We start from the raw sequence: 21070 nt of genomic DNA, 5'->3' as shown, positions 1-21070 counted from the left end.
AAAAGAGGACCGAGAGCAGAACTAAGGCAGCATAAAAGACTAATAAACTTGACCTTACGGAAGCTAAGATCAGCCCCCGATAGCGTACATCTTCGGACAGCGCTGAAGAAACAAAGAACTGAGCTCAAATGCACAAAATGGAATATAAAAAAAGACGCTGAAAACGAGACATGGGCAAAACTATTATACGACACCAAAAGCAGCAACAGTGCACGCTTCTGGCAATCAGCGAACAGGATCCTGCGACCACAACATATAGATCTAGGCTCGCACATTGTGGAAGAGACATGGATCAATTACCTCTCTAGCCACTTCAATGATTATCCAGAATACGCAGGAGCACAAAAAACCAACATCATAGAGCTTAACTCTACAATGCCCACACCGAGGTCCCTGATCAAGAGAGAGCAAGGCCTACCCAAAAACGTCCCGGATACAACAGCCGGTCAGCAAATAGCATTAATAAAAAAGCAGATTCGCAAGGGCAGGAATGAAGGTGCTCCAGGACCTAACGGTATTCCGCCAGCTCTATTTAAGGAAAAGATAACAGAATGGGCTACCATCATGCAACTGCTATTCTCGGAAGTCAGACTCTTAAATAAAATCCCAAAATCTTGGAGAGGGTCGACGATCGTCCCCATATTTAAAAAAGGCGACAAAACGGACCCTAACAACTATCGCCTAGTAGCCCTCCTCGATAATGAGGCAAAATACTTTGCGGGAACCCTCTTAGAGGAGATTGTGCTATGGGCAGATTCAAATCAGATCATACCCTTGAATCAGACCGGTTTCCGGAAAAATACTGGAACAGCTACCAACATTCTGGCCATCTCTCTAATGATCGATGCAGCAAAAAAACAAAAACTGCCCCTGCACATGTGCTACATCGATTTTAGTGCAGCGTTTGATAACATTGAGAGAGGCAGAATCTGGGGGAAACTGGCACAATGGGGAATATCGCAGCCGACTTTAAGCATGCTGAAGCTTCTTCACTCCGATACCTGGATGCAGGTGAAGCTAGGAGGCGGCACACATCTGTCATCTATAGTTCGCACCACCAAAGGCCTCAAGCAAGGGTGCGTGCTTGCCCCATTATTGTTTAATCTGTTTATGGCGGATCTATCAGGCTTACTCAACACATGCAACTCCCATTCCCCGAGGCTGGGAGGGAAAACTATGAGTAATTTGCTGTATGCTGACGACGTTGTGCTACTCAGCCACACTTACATCGGCCTCCAGCAGCTTCTGACCCAATTGCACAGCTACGTCACGGAAAACAAACTGAAAATAAATCTGAGCAAGACACACACCATGTCGATCAACACCAAGAAGAAATTTCAGAAGTTATGGTCCCTAGGCGGCCAAAAAATAGAGTCTGCACTTGTCTACAAATATCTGGGAGTCATCTTTAATAGAGATGGCACTTTTGCACAGCAAAAGCAGGAAGCAAAAAGGAGAGGGGCTTGTATTGCCGTCACACTAAAAAACATAGCCAATCAACTGATGGGGCCAATTTTAACCCCTTATCTGAGAGTCATCCAGGCTAAGCTACTCCCCTCGATTTGGTATGGCAGCGAGGCACTACGTGGGAGAGACTCTAAGGCCCTGGACACAATCCAGACAAAAGCCTACAGAACAATGTTTTCGCTCCCGTCCTACACATCGCCTGCCCAACTTAGGCTGGAATTTGGATTGCAAAAGCAAGCTCTGGCTAGACAGGGAGCTTATATCATTTGCTGCCACAAACTTCGCTCGGCCTCTACCAACACTCTAAATTCGTTGCTATGGCAAGATATTCAAAGCAGGGACATATCTCAGGCAAGATCCTACCTCAAGGTAGCCCTGGGGGCCACCAATCTAACTGCGATCTGGGACATGCAACTTGGGCACAACCCATTCAAAAAACGAGTCTGGAAAACTGTCAAAACTCTATCCTTGCTAGAGGATAAGGCTACATTCGCCAAAATAAACCATGCATGGATGACATTAAATTCGTACAAATCGTTGACACCACAATCATACTTCAGTCAGGGTTACCCTAAGACCACAAAACTGAAGTTCTTGAAACACAGACTAGGGGTTTTGCCTAGCAGAGAGCATCTTCCACCATGGCTCAGGAGCAACGGCCATGAAGTTTGTCCGTTTTGTAACATAGATAAGGGCGACATACTTCACGTGACCTGTTTTTGCGAAGAGCTACGGACAGCCCGCCAACAGCTCTTAAAGGACCAGTTCAAGCAGCTAGGGATTCGCACCAAAAGGCAAGCGGTGCTCGCCTGCCTGAACCCTTCGAATACGGCACTGAACTGCAGATATGTTAAGTTCCTTGCGATGATCGAGCAAAAACTGTCAAAAATAACTTTTGATCATTGACATAGGCAACAAATAGGCGGTCAACAGGTCTCAAGGGAACTCGCTGCCCGGCCTTAAAACAAACGCTCCTGGACAATCAGACTGGGTCCTTTAGTGCATGTTTTTAATGATGATTACAATGATCCAATTTTTACGATATTTTAAAACTTTTTCTATTGTCTTGTAACATGTTTTGCACTGGTTTTAATTAACTATGCATAATAAATTTAAACCTTAAACCTACTCACAAAGATCAACTCAAACATCCTCCTCACACACGTTAGATCAAGCAACCTTCTCACACTCATGGTATCTCAAACATCCTCCTCCACAGAGGTTAGCACAAACATCCTCCTCACACACAGGGAAGCTCAAACATCTTCCACACACAGGGTAGCCCAAACATCCTCCTCACACACACAGCAGCTCAAACGTCCTCCTCACACACACAGCAGCTCAAACATCCTCCTCTCACACAGGGCAGCTCAAACATCCTCCTCACACACAGGGCAGCTCAAACATCCTCCTCACACACAGGGCAGCTCAAACATTCTCCTCAAACACAAGGCAGCTCAAACATCCTCCTCCCAAACACAGGGCAGCTCAAACATCCTCCTCACACACACAGCAGCACAAACACCCTCCTCACACACACAGGACAGCTCAAACATCCTCCTCACACATAGGGCAGCTCAAACATCCTCCTAACACACACAGCAGCTCAAACATCCTCCTCACACACACACAGGGCAGCTCAAACATCCTCCTCACACACAGGGCAGCTGAAACATCCTCCTCACACACAGGGCAGATCAAACATCCTCCTCACACACAGGGCAGATCAAACATCTTCCTCACACACAGGGCAGATCAAACATCTTCCTCACAAACAGGGCAGATAAAACATCTTCCTCACACACAGGCCAGATCAAACATCCTCCTCACACACAGGGCAGATCAAACATCCTCCTCACACACAGGGCAGCTCAAACATCCTCCTCACATACACAGCAGCTCAAACATCCTCCGCACACACACAGGGCAGATAAAACATCCTTCTCACACACAGGGCAGATCAAACATCCTCCTCACACACAGGGCAGCTCAAACATCCTCCTCACACACACACAGCAGTTCAAACATCCTTCCCACACACAGGGCAGCTCAAACATCATCCTCACACACATGGCATGTCAAACATCCTACTCACACAAAGATCAACTCAAACATCCTCCTCACACACATGGCAGCTCAAACATCCTCCTCACACACATGTCAGATCAAACATCCTCCTCACATACAGGGCAGCTCAAACATCCTCCTCACATTCATGGTATCTCAAACATCCTCCTCACACAGGGCAACTCAAACATCCGCCTCACACAGGGCAGCTCAAACATCCTCCTCTCACACACACACAGCTGCTCAAACATCCTCCTCACACACTAGCAGCTCAAACATACTCCTCACACACATGGCAGCTCAAACATCCTCCTCACACACAGGGCAGCTCAAACATGCTCCTCACACACAGGGCAGCTCAAACATGCTCCTCACACACAGGGCAGCTCAAACATGCTCCTCACACACAGTATAGCTCAAACCTACTCCTCACAAACACAGGGAAGCTCAAACATCCTCCTCACACACAGGGCAGCTCAAACATCCTCCTCACACACAGGGCAGCTCAAATTTCCTCCTCACACACACAGGGCAGCTCAAACATCCTCCTCTCACACACTGGGCAGCTCAAACATCCTCCTCACACACACAGCAGTTGAAACATCCTCCTCACACACACAGCTGCTCAAACATCCTCCTCACACACACAGGGCAGCTCAAACATCCTCCTCACACATAGGGCGGCTCAAACAGCCTCCTCACACACAGGGCGGCTCAAACATCCTCCTCACACATAGGGCGGCTCAAACAGCCTCCTCACACACAGGGCAGCTCAAACTTCCTCCTCACACACACAGGGCAGCTCAAACATCCTCCTCACACAGAGGGCAGATCAAACATCCTCCTCACACACATGGCAGCTCAAAAATTCTCCTCACAAACACAGCAGCTCAAACATCCTCCTCTCACACAGGGCAAATCAAACATCCTCCTCACACACTAGGCAGCTAAAACATCCTCCTCACACACATGGCAGCTCAAAAATTCTCCTCACAAACACAGCAGCTCAAACATCCTCCTCTCACACAGGGCAGCTCAAACATCCTCCTCACACACAGGGCAGCTCAAACATCCTCCTCACACACAAGGCAGCTCAAACATCCTCCTCCCAAACACAGGGCAGCTCAAACATCCTCCTCACACACACAGCCGCTCAAACACCCTCCTCACACACAGGACAGCTCAAACATCCTCCTCACACACAGGGCAGCTCAAACATCCTCCTAACACACACAGCAGCTCAAACATCCTCCTCACACACACACACAGGGCAGCTCAAACATCCTCCTCACACACAGGGCAGCTGAAACGTCCTCCTCACACACAGGGCAGATCAAACATCTTCCTCACACACAGGGCAGATCAAACATCTTCCTCACACACAGGGCAGATCAAACATCTTCCTAACACAGGGCAGATCAAACATCCTCCTCACACACAGGGCAGATCAAACATCCTCCTCACACACAGGGCAGCTCAAACATCCTCCTCACATATACAGCAGCTCATACATCCTCCTCACACACACAGGGCAGATACAACATCCTCCTCACACACAGGGCAGATCAAACATCCTCCTCACACATAGGGCAGCTTAAACAACCTCCACACACACACACACAGCAGTTCAAACATCCTCCTCACACACAGGGCAGCTCAAACATCCTCCTCACACACATGGCATGTCAAACATCCTACTCACACAAAGATCAACTCAAACATCCTCCTCACACACATGGCAGCTCAAACATCCTCCTCACACACATGGCATATCAAACATCCTCCTCACACACATGGCAGATCAAACATCCTCCTCACATTCATGGTATCTCAAACATCCTCCTCACACAGGGCAGCTCAAACATCCTCCTCACATTCATGGTATCTCAAACATCCTCCTCACACAGGGCAGCTCAAACATCCTCCTCACACAGGGCAGCTCAAACATCCTCCTCACACAGGGCAGCTCAAACATCCTCCTCTCACACACACACAGCCGCTCAAACATCCTCCTCACACACAGGGCAGCTCAAACATGCTCCTCACACACAGTATAACTCAAACCTACTCCTCACAAACACAGGGAAGCTCAAACATCCTCCTCACACACAGGGCAGCTCAGACATCCTCCTCACACACAAGGCAGATCAAACATCCTCCTCACACACAGGGCAGATCAAGCATCCTACTCACACACAGGGCAGATCAAACATCCTCCTCACACACAGGGCAGCTCAAATTTCCTCCTCACACACACAGGGCAGCTCAAACATCCTCCTCTCACACACTGGGCAGCTCAAACATCCTCCTCACACACACAGCAGTTCAAACATCCTCCTCAGACACACAGGGCAGCTCAAACATCCTCCTCACACATAGGGCGGCTCAAACAGCCTCCTCCCACACAGGGCAGCTCAAACATCCTCCTCACACATAGGGCGGCTCAAACAGCCTCCTCACACACAGGGCAGCTCAAACTTCCTCCTCACACACACAGGGCAGCTCAAACATCCTCCTCACACACAGGGCAGCTCAAACATCCTCCTCACACACTAGGCAGCTAAAACATCCTCCTCACACACATGGCAGCTCAAAAATTCTCCTCACAAACACAGGGCAGCTCAAACATCCTCCTCACACACAGGGCAGCACAAACATCCTCCTCACACACAGGGCATCTCAAACATTCTACTCACATAAAGATCAACTCAAACATCCTCCTCACACACGTTAGATCAAGCAACCTTCTCACACTCATGGTATCGCAAACATCCTCCTCACACAGGACAGCTCAAACATCCTCCTCACACAGGGCAGCTCAAACATCCTCCTCACACACAGTATAGCTCAAACCTACTCCTCACAAACACAGGGCAGCTCAAACATCCCCCTCACACACAGGGCAGCTCAAACATCCTCCTCATGCACAGGCCAGCTCAAACCTCCTCCTCACACACAGTATAGCTCAAACCTACTCCTCACAAACACAGGGCAGCTCAAACATCCCCCTCACACACAGGGCAGCTCTAACATCCTCCTCACACACAGGACGGCTCAAACCTCCTCCTCACAAACACAGGGCAGCTCAAACCTCTCACACACAGGGCATCTCAAACATCCTTCCCACACTCAGGGCAGATCAAAAATCCTCCTCCACAGAGGTTAGCTCAAACATCCTCCTCACACATAGGGCGGCTCAAACAGCCTCCTCAAACACAGGGCAGATCAAAAATCCTCCTCACACATAGGGCAGCTCAAACAGCCTCCTCACACACAGGGAAGCTCAAACATCCTCCTCACACACAGGGAAGCTCAAACATCCTCCTCACACACACGGCAGCTCAAACATCCTCCTCACAAACACAGGGCAGCTCAAACATCCTCCTCACAAACACAGGGCAGCTCAAACATCCTCCTCACAAACACAGGGCAGCTCAAACATCCTCCTCACAAACACAGGGCAGCTCAAACATCCTCCTCACAAACACAGGGCAGCTCAAACATCCTCCTCACACACACGGCAGCTCAAACCTGCTCCTCCACGAAGGCCAGCTCACACACCCACCTCCCACACAGGGCAGATCAAACATCCCCCTGACACACAGGGCACATCAAACATCCGTCTCACACACAGTGCAGATAAAACATCCTCCTCCACAGATGTTAGCTCAAACATCCACCTCACACATAGGACGGCTCAAACATCCTCCTCACACACACGGCAGCTTAAACATCCTCCTCACAAACACAGGGCAGCTCAAACATGCTCCTCCACACAGGCCAGCTCAAACACCCACCTCCCACACAGGGCAGATCAAACATCCTCCTGACACACAGGGTTCATCAAACATCCTCATCACCCACAGGGCAGCACACACATCCTCATCACCCAAAGGGCAGCTCACACATCCTCATCACCCACAGGGCAGCTCACACATCCTCCTTACACACAGGGCAGCTCACACATCCTTCACACACACAGGGCAGGTCAAACATCCTCTTCACGCACCCAACCAGGGCAGCTCATACATCCTCCTCACACACAGGGCAACTCAAACTTCCTCGCAGGGCAGATCAAAGAGGAAGCAAGAGAGATGGAATGAGAGTAAGTTGGTTCAGGGCCAGTGTTGCATCTCCAAGGAGCATAGAAGCTCTGACCTTTGCTTGTACAGGTACACTGCTGAATACAATTTACATTTCTATAGCCACAGAATGTTATCACAATAAAGAATATGTGACAGCAAATAAAATATGTTTAACTCTGGACGCATTGAGAACATAAATGTCAAATTTGTCTGAAGTTACAGTATTTTAAGCTTCCAGTTCTCGGAGCAAAATGGTAAAGGTAAGAGGTGAGTTTCTGAACTCTTTGCAGATGTAGACACTTAACTGTTAAATATGGCCCAGGGGGATTTCAGGGGTACTGACCATCCATTGCCAGAGCTGAAAGAACTAGTCTGAAAGGAGAAGCATTGGCTTGATTTCAGGGGCACCGCTCCTTTTTAGGTTGAAGCCGACAGCGGCTGTCTGGTTTGCTGGAGACATCTTGGGGGCATTCAAAATTGTTCCTTGGTAATGCATTCTGTCTATTGCTTACCATTGGCTTTGTGGCTTTTAACTCCCATTTGGTTGCATTCTATTTGCTGGCTTTACTTGCTTTAAGCTATCCAGCTTGAGTTGTCTATTCTGTAGAGCATATCGGTTTACCGCATTCTTCCACAAGCTTGCTATCTCTAAAGAGGCCTTTAACATTGGCTGAGGTCAAATGTCAAGCTCTGCCTTCAGAGGAAGCTTGGCGTTTATTTTCTTACACTGACTTCAAAGCGAGATGATTTATGAGACAATCTTGGTTGATACACATGTGAGATGAAAAGCTATAGTATGTATTTTTTTCTAGCACATAACAAAATGTATATCTGTAAATGACCTCTCAATTTCTGGAAGCCGCCTTTCAAGGTTAAGAGTTTGTGACTGTCAATATCAAAGATTTTTACTCACTTGCCCAGTTTCTAATATACGTCCATTCTGAAAGTAAGAAGAAAATGGAGGAAATGTAAAATCAAATGCAACAATGGCAATTAGGTTATGCAAAACTATTTACTATTTATTAGAACATTGGAATGTTGGTAGCTCCATTGAAAACAATGGAGTACTCCGGGCTTATAATGGCTGGTATAAGCCCGGAGCTCCAACATTCCTATGTTTCTTTGTTCACAGCTCTGGCTGTGAACAAAGGCTTCAGGGAGCTCCCTGATTGCTTTGTTTTATTTTTTAGAATATTCTGCCCTCTTGTGGCAGAATGTTCCAATAGCCTTATAGCCCTTCATAGCATGGCTATACCAGCAATTAAAGTTCCGCTGCTTTGTTAAAGTCCCTCGCCTTGGGCCTTTAACACTGCAGCAGGCCTTTAATAGCCGGTATAGCCCGCTACGGCGGACTATAAGGCTATATTAGAACATTAGAATGTTGGGAGCTTCATTGAAAACAATGGAGTAGCTTCAGGCTTATAATAGCTGGTATAAGCCCGGAAGTCCAACATTCCAATGATTGTCTTAACTTTCAGGGAGCCTGAGGGGATTTCAATCCCCTCAGGCTCCCTGAAGCTTTTGTTTTAACATTCTGCCCTCTAGTCGCAGAATGTTCTAATAGCCTTATAGCCCTTCGTAGCTGGGCTATACCGGCTATTACAGTCCCACTCCCTTTTAAAGGCCCTCGCGTTCGGCTCGGGCTTTTATCGCTGGAGCGGGCCTTTAATAGCCGGTATTGCCCACTACGGCGTACTATAAGGCTATATTAAACTTACCCCGTGCTGTAGGAAAAGTGGCAGTTAGCAAAAAAAGAATTGATACATGAGATACCAAATCATATCAGTCCAATCATACTTGTTTTCCTATTAATTGAGATAATCCTTCTACACATGCTCACAGTACAGAGTAAGGAGTAGGTATGACAAGGATAAGACACTGCACCTTGGGGGTTAGGGGTGGAATTGTCAAGATTCACTTACTTTATTTATTTGTAAATAACTATAAGAGCAATCTCACTGGTGTGTTTTCCATATTTTCTCTTGGCGTGGACTAATCCCTTTATATCTTATTGATTCAGAGTAGATAAACTACTAATTCCGCACCCTTGGTGCAAAATCAGATTACTTGCTAGACGTTGGTCTCATATTAACAGGTCAGAACCATTGTTACACGATAAGAATAAACCGTATCTAAAATGAAGGCCCCTTGTCTCAATTGAGTTTTTTTTCTAGCCAGCTTCATTGTCTAATTTCCAAATAGATTGCCACCTTTCTATTTGCTTTATAATTCAAACTCCTCTCTTCCCTTTTGTCTGACATTGATTATTCCACTTATTTTTCAATGTTCCTCACAACCTGAAGTTGTCACCTTGATTACTCCACGTATTTTGTAACATTCTCATATCATTTATTTGTGACAAATGAAAATAAGAATTAGACCAAAAGCAGTACCCTTTTCAGCTAAGCAGATGCATCTATTTTTCTGGCAATAGTTATATAAGTTCTGGTAGCTCTGACTCTGTGCACTTCACCAGTGCTAACCAGTGTTATCAAGTGCATGTGCTATCTCCTTTAAAAATGGTAAAATTGGCTGTCACCCAAATGGTATATTTAATTTACTTACAAGTCCCTAGTACACAGATACTCTCTGTACTCGGGGTTTGTAGCACTTAATGTGCCATCCACTTAAGTAGCCCTTTAAAAGATGTTTTAGGTCAACCATTTCAACCTGGCCAATAAACCTTTTACCAGGTCTTAACCTTCCTTTTTATTACATATAAGTCAATCCTAGGGTTGGCTCAAACAACCCACAGGGCAGGGTCCAGTGTATTTAAAAAGTTGGACATGCACTTTTAAGTTTTACATGTCCAGGTAGTGAAAAACCTATATTTGTTATCTCGTTACATTTAATAAGTGCTATCATTTGATTGGGAAGAGGAGAAAAGTCAAGTTTGGTCTCTAATGAATTGTAATTTAAAACCTTCTTTAATAGTAAAGTTAGATTATGAGTCACACTTCTGTAAGACTGCACCTGTTCCCTCCACCCCAGGTTGCCTAACATTACTTAAATGGTCAGCTGACTGACCTCCTGTTCAAAGCTACAGGGACTTGACTTAAGCTACAGAGGCCTCCCTGCAAATGCCTTCGAGTGCCCAGCTGCCCTGCAGCACTGGACCTGCCTGAGCCCTGTCCTCTGCAGGAGAGAGTCTCCGACCGCCAGGACACGCCTCCTCATGTCCTGGGCTCTTGGCAGGCATCAAAGTGTACTCCTGTGGACTCAAAAGAGAAATCCTGAAAGTTTGGACTGGTTTGTACCAAGATTTTGCTGCCTGCACTAATCACAAATGAGAAATTCTGGTGAACTTAACTCTTCGTACTATGGTGATCGGCAGCGATAACTGGCAACGCAAAATCAGCACTTTTTCCTTTTCGCTTGCTTTCCTTTTGAAATTAATTTTCCACTAGTAATTGCTTCTAAAATATTACATGTTGAGACGTTGTTGCCTGCTACCACATTTCCAGGGTCTCAACTGGGTTTATGGGATTTCTCCTGTGGTTTCCTTTGTTGCTTTGTGCTGTTATACGCTATACTTACCTAAATCTTTTAAATTCTAGATCTTCGGTTCTATTGATTGGATTTTGCCATTTTGGTCTCAAATAATTTATTACATTTAGCTCTATTTGTATATAGTTGGAATGGGATTTTTCTCATATTCTGTTTTTGCTTTATTACTGTTTGATTGCTGCATAAATACTTTACACATTGCCTTTAAGTTAAGCCTGACTGCTTTTGTGCCAAGCTACCAGAGGCTTGAGCACGTTAATATAGTGTCTTTTTGTGGTTGTTTCTCCTCAAACAATAAACCAATTTCTCATAGTAGTGGAAGCAGAAGTCCTGAAGACTAAGTAATCAAAGTACCTGTTCCATCTTTTCTATGTTTAGAAATCAACGCAGTCCGGGTGACAGATTCATTTTCCTTGGGAGAGTGTAAAAAAGGGATAGAGGGAATGTCCAGGGGATGGAGGTGGGGGTTATTTCTCATACAGCAGACCTCCCACTGTGTGGTTGATTTTTTGGCAGCACCACCTACACTGAATCAGTTGCTGTAATGAAGGGTTTTTCAGTTGTCAGTTTTTTGCCCACGCCTGACATGCATGTAAGTGATAGCAGGTCAACCATCCCAAAAAGGGTGTCATTTTCAGTAGAAAAAACACTACTGTCGCTGGTGAACTGAGAGGTATTATTCTTTGGTTGGGATCATCATGGTTCACATAGAAGGACTAGAGAGATACAGCTTTGATGGACTGGCGTAAAGCCAATGAATTTTGAACACCATGTCCACCAATGCATTCTGATGAGGAAAACTCTACAAACAACAAAGCGATTGGCAGTAATTCTCCCACATCTAAATGAGGTTGTTACTATTTTAAAAGCTTTTAGATATTTTGCTATTTTCTTATCTTTAAATAAAGCATTGAAAACTTTCCCCATACCTTCTCTCAGATGTGGCTTGTACCCATTACTAACACATCATCTGTCTTTATCAAGGACTCGTGGGCTCTACAGTCACATATGCCTGCGACAAGGCTGTCTGAGCTTGGTCAAGTCATGGAGAGTGCAGGAAATGATTTACTGTTACCAAATGGTGGAGGATTATATTCACTAAGTGACTCAAATGTATTTATTTATTTCACTTATAAAGCGCACTATCACCTCGAGAGGCATCCTGGCGCTAGCAGACTCGAGGAAGAAAGGAGGACAGCTATTAACAGGCTGAGGATTAGGGAGGGAGGGGAAAGAGCCAGGTTTTGGCTGTGGTCATTCATAAACCAATATTCATTTATAAGATGTATTTTCTTTACACTAGTGCAGGTGTCTAAGTCGATCGCGACCTACCAGTAACACAGAACACCTTCAAAGTAGGTCACAGCCTTGAGTTCATTTTAAAATTAGCACTGGGTCACGTGTTTCTTTTAACATTAAGGGAAGTATATGTTTACTTTACATTATTATGATCAGGCTGCAGACAGCAGAGCCTGATAATGAGCAGTGTTCAGTCAGATTTATGGGCCAGCCTGAGTCACAGAGGTGAAGAACGGAAGTATTTAACTCCTAAATAAAAGTCCATGTTGACAAAATATTGGAGCATGAGAACAAAATTATGTTTTTAAATTATTTTACATGGGTAGAATTTAAAATTAAAAGTTACCTAAATGATTAACTTTTCATGTAAATATTCTCCCATTTCAAAGTGTTTTTATTTACAAACAGCAGGCCATTTGCTCCTAGTGGCCAGTAGACAATGTGCCAAGCCATATTATAACTGAAACATAGTAACATTTATCAAATGGGTGAAATTTAAAGTGAAGAAAACATTAACCCAGGGCTGCAGAATACTGACTGTTCTGCCAATCTTAAAGTCCAAACCATATTAGCTTGGGTAAGTAATCCCCATGACAGTTCTGTCTGGCTATATGAGATCTTGTAACTCATCTCCCTTTGTCCTTTTTTTATGCCAATCTGCAATAGTTCTAAACGAACGTCTGAATAACAAAGATAACCACTCATACTGGGTTTCAATTATTTTACATTATTATAATTTTTGAATTCCCTGACAGGTAACATTAACAGTTGGGTTTTAAAACAAAACAACAGCATCACGTTTGGTAACTCATTAACAAAGATGCAAATTCATACACTATTGAAGAGCCAACATCAAACCTTAGACCTGATAATTAAACAATTCTGCTATCAAGCAAATGACTTTATTAACTCTTAGCTAAACAACTCTCAGAAAACACAAAAGAGTCCTAGAACACAAAAGATTGAGTGCTGATGAGTTCAGGTAATACCAACACATAATTCCTTTGAAACCCCATGTGGTACTGTACTGGTTTTACAAGTACTACAGCATCACTCAGTACATGGATTTTACTCCACTTCCCCAGGTTTGATGTATCTTTTCTCTAAATGTAAGAAAAGATGAGAGGGTATGTGAAATTAGATTAGGTAAATAGAATACATGAAACTATTTCATATTCTTGATCAAACTTACCCAATTCTGCAGGAAATGCTTCTGTAATGAGAAAATAGATAATGGTAGATTAGATCCCAAATTATATTAGAGCTTTTTCGATATATCCTATACCTTTTCAAGTAAGGTTCAATTAAAATTTACACATGATTATTTCACAATAATAGTGGGTTTGAGTAAAATGTATCTGCCAGATAACATTGGTAATACTATAGGGGTTATTAAAAAAGTGATAAAATTTATCTGGCAACAGAAACAATATCCTAATTTCGATTTCATTATGAGGGAAAGTGTTGAGTTCAAAGATTACTAAAACAGAACTGTTGGCGAACAGGTGACATAGTTGCCGCCCAGTTGAATGACTGAAAAAACAACAAAACCTTAAAGCTAATGACCATGAAGGATCGGAGTCTTCCCCCCACATGTAATCTCTACAACGCAAGAGACCAGAAACAATCTTTTCTTTTCCTCTTTACCAAGTCCCGATTTCTTTTTTTAGAGGAATCAAAAATGTACAATGAAACAAGCTGGCTCATTGAAGCAAGATTTGTATCCCACAATAAAATCCTCACAGAGCTACACACTAATGACTATTTGTTTACGTTTGATATTGACTGCTTAGTTTGGTTGCTACTGGACTGAAATTATGTCAGACAAGAGCAAAATTGAGATTGAAGCATTTATTAGGAGAGCTGGGCAGGAGGTAAGAGACCAGCAGCACCTCAACTTCCTCCTAATTGAATTCCCTTTAGAACCAACCACACACCATGGGGCCACATCCCTTGGAAAGGTTAGGTGCTAAACCAAACATCTCCTCTCCCTTTCAACAAAAACAATTCAACAGAAACAATGATGAAAACAAGAAAACTTACTCACTGAAAGGCTGAGAGAACAGAGAAAATAAGTAATTTACAAAGATGAAGTTAGGCAAACACCTGGAAACAATTGAACATGAAGGACGAGGAAACCCTGCATAATGTGAAGTTTGTAAACTACTACCATAATTGGACATACCCATGCAATCACACCCTACGTCAATGGTATCACTTGGAAGAAGTGTCAACCTGTTATATCTGGCGTTGATCGAATAACCCACATATATGACCGCATCCTTCCAGTTCATTTTATTGACAAAAGCAAGGTGCAATTGATCGGTTAGTGTGCGGTTGAAACGTTCCACTAACCCATAACTCCTATGATGATATAATGAACTCAGATATGCTTTATACCATATTCAGATAAGAACCTAGACATTTCTTCTGAAACCAATTGCGTCCCATTCTCTGTTACCAATTGGTTGGGATAACATTCTCTTCCAAACATTGCTTTTACAAATTCTATATTAGTAAACCCACTATTTTTGTGAAATAACCATGTGTTTCTATATTATTACCAAAAGCAATGTGAGGCCACTTCGACATGTCAATCAACACCAAAGCATACTTGCGTACCTCACCATGGACTTTTAACGAGTCGGCAATGTCAAAACCAACTTTTTCAAGAAAGACATGTCAGAATGCAAAGAATTCACTGGTTTTGTGACTTGACTCTTATTGCTCAGGACACATTTTTCACAATCACGTACAAAACATTCAACATGCTTGTCGATCCCTGGCCATCAAAACTTCTTCTCTCACTCTCCGCTTCACTGCTCGAATTTCCATGTGCCCTTCGTTGGCCATCTCCAACACTCTTTTCCTCAAAACACTTGTTACTACCAATAGTTCGATTCTCCATCCCAAACCTTCTTCACGTGTCAACTCATCTGCTACTTGAAAGTAGGGTCCAAATTACATTCCTACATTTTTAGTGTCTGGCCAATAACCACTGACCCCACTTTTCACCTGAGACAAAACAGTATCATGTTTAAGAACATCCCTCCATTCTTGCTCAAATATTGCACCACTCGTCATGACAAGCACTTGATACTTGTTAGACAGGACTATTTTATCCTCCATTTTACACTCATCTGCATTACTAAATGGTATACTGGAGAGGTTCAATTTCAAACCAGCAACTTGCAATATAAACACTCTAAATTGATGAAAGGTGTTTATTTTATCAAACATCTCATACTATTAACCTGAGGCTTTCCCAATAGTGAAGTGTAATTCGGAAGGGATTTAATCAAAAATTGAAAACTAATTCTCATAAGTTTCTCATCAATTTTGATATGAAGTTGAAGCTTATTTAAGGAACTTAGTTGCTATACTGACCAGATAGATCTATTCAACATAATTTCTTCTCTTCATCAAAACTCAAAGGGTCATACTTTGGAGGGTATCCACATATGGGTCACAGTAAATTATAAGAGATACATTTATAATTTACCATCTAGGCAAGCACTTTCCGAAGCTCTTCAAACATATATTTCAAACCATCAGAGTCACATTTTTCTTTTAAAGTTAAGGGAAGGCTGTGTTTACTTTACATTATCATCATCATCAGGTTGCAGATGGTAGAGGCTGATGATGAGCAGTGCTCTGTCAGATTTATCGGGCAGGCTGGGCCAGAGAGGTGAAGAATTGAAGCACTGAAGTATCTTAACTCTTAAACAAAAGCCCTTGCCGACTCATAATTGGAGCTTGAGAACAAAACGATGTTTCTGACTGCTTTTAAATGGGAGAAAATGAAAAGTTCCCTTCATGATTAACTCTTCATTTTATTTTTCTCCCATTTCAAAGTTTCGAATTTACAGGCAGCAGGCTTTGTGCTCCTAGTGGCCAGTAGACTCTGTGCCATATTTATAACTGGAAAATAGTGTTTTTTTTCAAATGGGAGAAATTTAAAGTGAAGAAAACTTTTTTTATTGAACATTAACTATTAATGTCTTTCTCCACTTTTAATTAAGCCAAATACTTCTAAATGTTTTATGAAGCATGTTTATTCACTTAAAATTCCTCCCACTTAAATAAATGTATTTTTCTGTTATAACTATGGCACCATGTCTACAGGCCCTTGTGAGCAAGATGCTTGGGGTTTGTAAATGTGACACTTGGAAATGGGAGAACATTTAAAGGATGAGTTTTATGAAATTCATATAAACAAAATTAACTCTTCAAATACATTTTCTTGATACAATGCCATATATATAAGTGAACACTATAGCAATTATTTTAACTTGGAGAAATATAAAGCGCAGAAAAATGTTCCATATTCTGAAAATGTTTGCAGAACATTTTCAAGCATTTTAAATTTCTCCCATCTGTGTTATGCATATAATGGGGCCACACATGGCAAAAGGTATGTCCTGTGCCACAAGTACTTATGACACGGTCTCTCAATCAATCGTATATACACATATATCCCATTTATACACACACGTCCATACATCCCCCAAGACCACACACTCATTGACACACATGGCAGCCCTGACATAGTGCCCCTAGTCAAAGCAATTTGTTTTAAACCATAGCATCCAACTCTATGGACATTAGGCTTAAGGTACAATTTAGTTAATGAGGGGGTGTTGGACTTGGCCCTTTTTGCAGGGTCATCCCTGAACTTTTTTCCTTCCTCCTAGCCTTCTTTCTGACATGGTGTTGGTGGTTTAGGATTATGGGCACTTTAACACTGCTGTTCAATGTAAAGTGCGTGTGCGCTCTGTGGTAAGCATGGTAAGATTGGTCTACACCTATTTGGCGTATTTAATTTACCTGTCAGTCCCTTGTAAAGTGGTATCTCAGATACCCAGGGCCAGTATATTAAATGCTACTGGTGGGCTTGCAGCGCCGATTGTGCCACCCACCAAAATAGCCTTTCAAACCTGTGTCAGGCTTCTGCCATTGCAGGGTCTGTGCACGCAATGTTACTGCCACTGTGACGTGGCACCTACAGTGTGTGCCACCTCTGTGACCACCCCTTTTACTACATGTCAGTCAACCATAAGGTAGGCCCTAGCTAGTCCTATGGGCAGGGTGCATTGTAGGCAAAACGTAGGACATGTACCTTAAGTGTGCGACATGTCCTATTAGTGACACACAGCTATTTTGGTTTCTCACTGCTCATAGGAATGCATTGGGGATTCCCCGATAAGGGGAGCAGGGTGAGTCAGCGCTAGACTGAATAGGGGATCTGCATTTGGAGTAGTAGGAGGAGTAGTCCCCTGACCCTGAAAAGGTCTGTGCCTGCCTAGGTGAATGCTGGCTCTGCGCCCCTGTGGTGTGTCCGATGAGCTCCCACCTGACAAAGGGGAAGAAGTGCTTCACTACCTGCCAGAACCAGTTGAGGCTGGTTCCCCCAAGCCCTGTGCCAACGCAGACAAAGGAAAATGTTGTATATATACTGGGTCTGTGACCCCGTGTGTTGTGCTTCCTTGCTACTTGGGGACTTGCTACTGCTGGGTCCCAGGAGGAACCGCCACGAGGGACTGCCTCCCTGCTGGAGGGACCTGTGAGCTGGCCTGCATGGGCCTAGCCTTGAGCCCCGAAACCTTAGCCAGAGCACCTTGTGAGCGCTATATCTTTCCCAGGACGGGGAGAGTGCTGGTGTATATGCAGCACGGAGCTGCGACAGATTCTGAGGGAATCCAGACGTGGGGATTCCCCCGCATTGCTGGAGGGGAGCGGGAGCCCACCCCGCAATTACCAGCTTTGGAGAGCGGGACCCCCCCAAATTTGTGTGTATTTTAAGGCGGGAGCCTACCCCGCACTTCTGCCAGGAGAAGAGGAGCACCAAAAAACAGAAGTCTGGCACCCGCGTCTGACTGTGGGCGGGGCCAGCTGCTCTGCAGACGTGCTGTGCACGGCCTATCCTGTGGAAGGGCCGCCAGAAGACAGGCAGAGGTGCTACCTGGCTGGAGGTGGGGCTCTCGGTGCCGGAGCTTGTGTTGGGGACTGGAGCCTCGCGGGATCCCCGCTGAAGTGCAGCGTGGGTCCCAGGCGCAGAGAAGAGGGACCGGAGATAGCTCCCGAGCCAGGGGAGTGAGCACGGAGCTCTCAAGGCTACCGTCCGTCTTGGGAGGCTGTCTTGGGTCCTAGGGCAGTCCTTGGTGAGGGGGAGACCGAGTCGGAGTCTCCCCACCCGCCTACCTAGAAATAGACTTTATGCCTAACATGAAGGCCCCGGTGAGTGGGCTTCGGATTTGCACATTGTTGGTGCCAGTGCCGGTTTCCCTCAGCTTGCCCGCAGGAGAGCGGACTGCTACATTGTTAGGGGCAATTTTGTTCAGTAGTCCCAGGGTGGGGCTCCCCAGGCACGAAGAGTGCCAGTGATGATTTCTTGTTGGGGCAATTTTGGTTCCCTGAGTGGGACCTGAGAGCCACATTGGTGACAGGTCTAATTTCCCCAGCTGTACCGTGAGAGCGCGGACAGCTGCAACATGGGGCATATCCTTTTGCTTCATGATGAGGAGGGGTTGAGTTGCACCCCACGCCCCCAGTGCATTGCGCACAGTGTTTTCGCTGCCAAGTCAGCCCAAGGGGCCAGTGGAAGGCCCCAGTTACGCCCTGATATTTTGGACAAAGAGTATTCTAGCCCCAGTAAAAGGCCAGTTGGCCTGGGGTCAGGTTTGGTACCTGTGTGTACCAGGAGGGGAAGGTGATGTATGCACCTAGGGAGTGTCACTAAGGTGCCCTCCTAATTGTGATTTATGCATAGAAACAGAAGAGGGGTTTACAGATCCGTTAGAGAAGGCCCAGGGTTTCAAAGATTTTCAGAAGGAGAGTTCCTTACAATTTGAACGAATGGAGAAAGGAAGACTATTCCAAAGTTTGGCCGCATTATATGAAAACGCTCGCTCACCGTATTTCGCTCGTTTGATGGCAGGGACCATAGCAAAATAGGCATTACAAGAGCGCAATGATTTCCCAGGAATATAGGGTGACCCCAAGGGTAGAATGATTAGGGCCCTTTTTTGTACAATGCAGAGCGATTAGAATGTGATCCTTTCAGTGACAGGGAGCCAGTAAAGGAGACATAGAGCTTGTCGAGCAGATTGATGACTAGGAATGCTCGGGCGGCGGTGTTCTGTACCACCTGCAATCCCTTTACGGTGGCTTAGGGTGCACCCAGGTAAAGGGAATTGCCATAATCCAAGCGAGCGAGGAAAAGCAACTAAATTACCAGTCTTTTTGTAATGGGAAGAAGAAGAGGGAGGACTTTGTGCCACATCCTTAATATGCCATAACATATGGTGGCAGGCTTTATGGCATGGGGGAAGTCTATATTAAGGGATTTGTCCAGCCACATTCCTAGGCCTTTATGGCCAATTCTGGGAGAAGTAGAAAACCAGTTGTGTTTCGTCTGCCAACGATATTAATAAAATCCATAGGGGAGGACAATATCAGCCGTCTCATATACAAATTAAAAAGAGTAGGGCTCAACTTGGAGCCTTGTGGTCCTCCCCATATGAGAGGAAGTGTCCGAAAAACAGTTCCCCTCAAAAATCTGAAAGGTTCCGTCTACAGGAATGACTTGAGCCAGGTTAAGGCTGATCCGGCAATTCAAACTCTATGTAGTCTTTCTGCAAGAATGTTAGGATTTAGAGATTCAAATGCAAATCTGAGGTCCAGAAGGATGATTACTACCGACCCCCCTGGTCTAGAAGCTTTCTGAGGTCTTCTACCGCAGCTAGGAGAGCAGTCTCTGTGTCGCAGTAAGGTTGGAAGGTAGTCTGTGTTGGTTGCAGGATTTCATTTTTTTCTAAAAATACTGAGCTGAGAGCGCAGAGTTGCTATTCCTTCCAAGTATTTTGCTTATTCTGAGAAGAAGAGATTTTGGGTGGATTGCAAGATCAAGCAGATCCAAATTACCCTTTTTCAGAAGTGCCTTGACCATGACGTGTTTCTATGCCTCCGGGACTGGGCCTGTGAAGGAAAGATTCACCATTTCAAGCAGGAAGGGGAGAGCCGCCTCAACTCCTTAATCAGCCCTACTCCCGCTCCGTGCCAACTAACTGTTTTGTTGGGGTGGGGAATGTTGGGGGGAGTCCTCTCAGTGTATGGCAACCCCTCTTGGGCCCTGCCCTCCAGGTGCCTCCAACGGTCTTGCAACCTGCCTTGGGTCGATTGTGCCCTTCTGTTCTACTCATGCAGGAGCCAAGGAAGCCACTTTTCTCTCTGAGGTATTAGCCAGCACTTCCCTCTGCTTTGCACATAAAGACTGTAGCCAGGTACGTTATGCACCGCCCCTTACGTAGGGGCACAGAGGAGTGTATTCACGGGCACTCACCTCCAGTCTGTCGGTAGCCGTCGCGCCAGCTGTGAATTTCAGGGGCCCTCACCACAAGCTTGGCAGGACAAAGTACCATCTGTTCTACCCTCAACAGACCCCCTCCGTCTTCTTCTCCATCGCCTATTATCTCTAGTGGGCCCTCAATCAAGCTCGGCAGTCAGCAACCACCAAGCGCGGCCGGGCGCTTCTACACGCTCACCAACGGACCTTCCTGCAGAGCCGTTCGTGCTTCCAGGCTTGTTGTCCATACACTTGCAGGGTACTCTGGTGCAGCACACCATATGGCCTCCAACATGCCCAC

The 21070-nt window shown here is 45.0% G+C and overlaps 1 protein-coding gene across 1 annotated transcript in view; it reads right to left on the bottom strand.

Moving 5' to 3' along the window:
* LOC144756209 (E3 ubiquitin-protein ligase TRIM39-like) overlaps positions 1–21070 on the bottom strand; it is a 393646-nt gene that overhangs the window by 113333 nt on the left and 259243 nt on the right. Inside the window, exons 6-7 of the mRNA XM_078645823.1 lie at positions 13618–13638; positions 8533–8559 (exon numbers count right to left, since the gene is read on the bottom strand). Of these exons, the coding sequence (XP_078501949.1) occupies positions 8533–8559; positions 13618–13638 (48 nt within the window). The remainder of the gene's footprint in view (positions 1–8532; positions 8560–13617; positions 13639–21070) is intronic.

The sequence above is a fragment of the Lissotriton helveticus genome, chromosome 5_1 (assembly GCF_964261635.1).
Source record: "Lissotriton helveticus chromosome 5_1, aLisHel1.1, whole genome shotgun sequence".
NCBI classification, from domain to species: Eukaryota; Metazoa; Chordata; class Amphibia; order Caudata; family Salamandridae; genus Lissotriton; species Lissotriton helveticus.
This window is presented reverse-complemented; position numbering and strand designations above follow the sequence as displayed.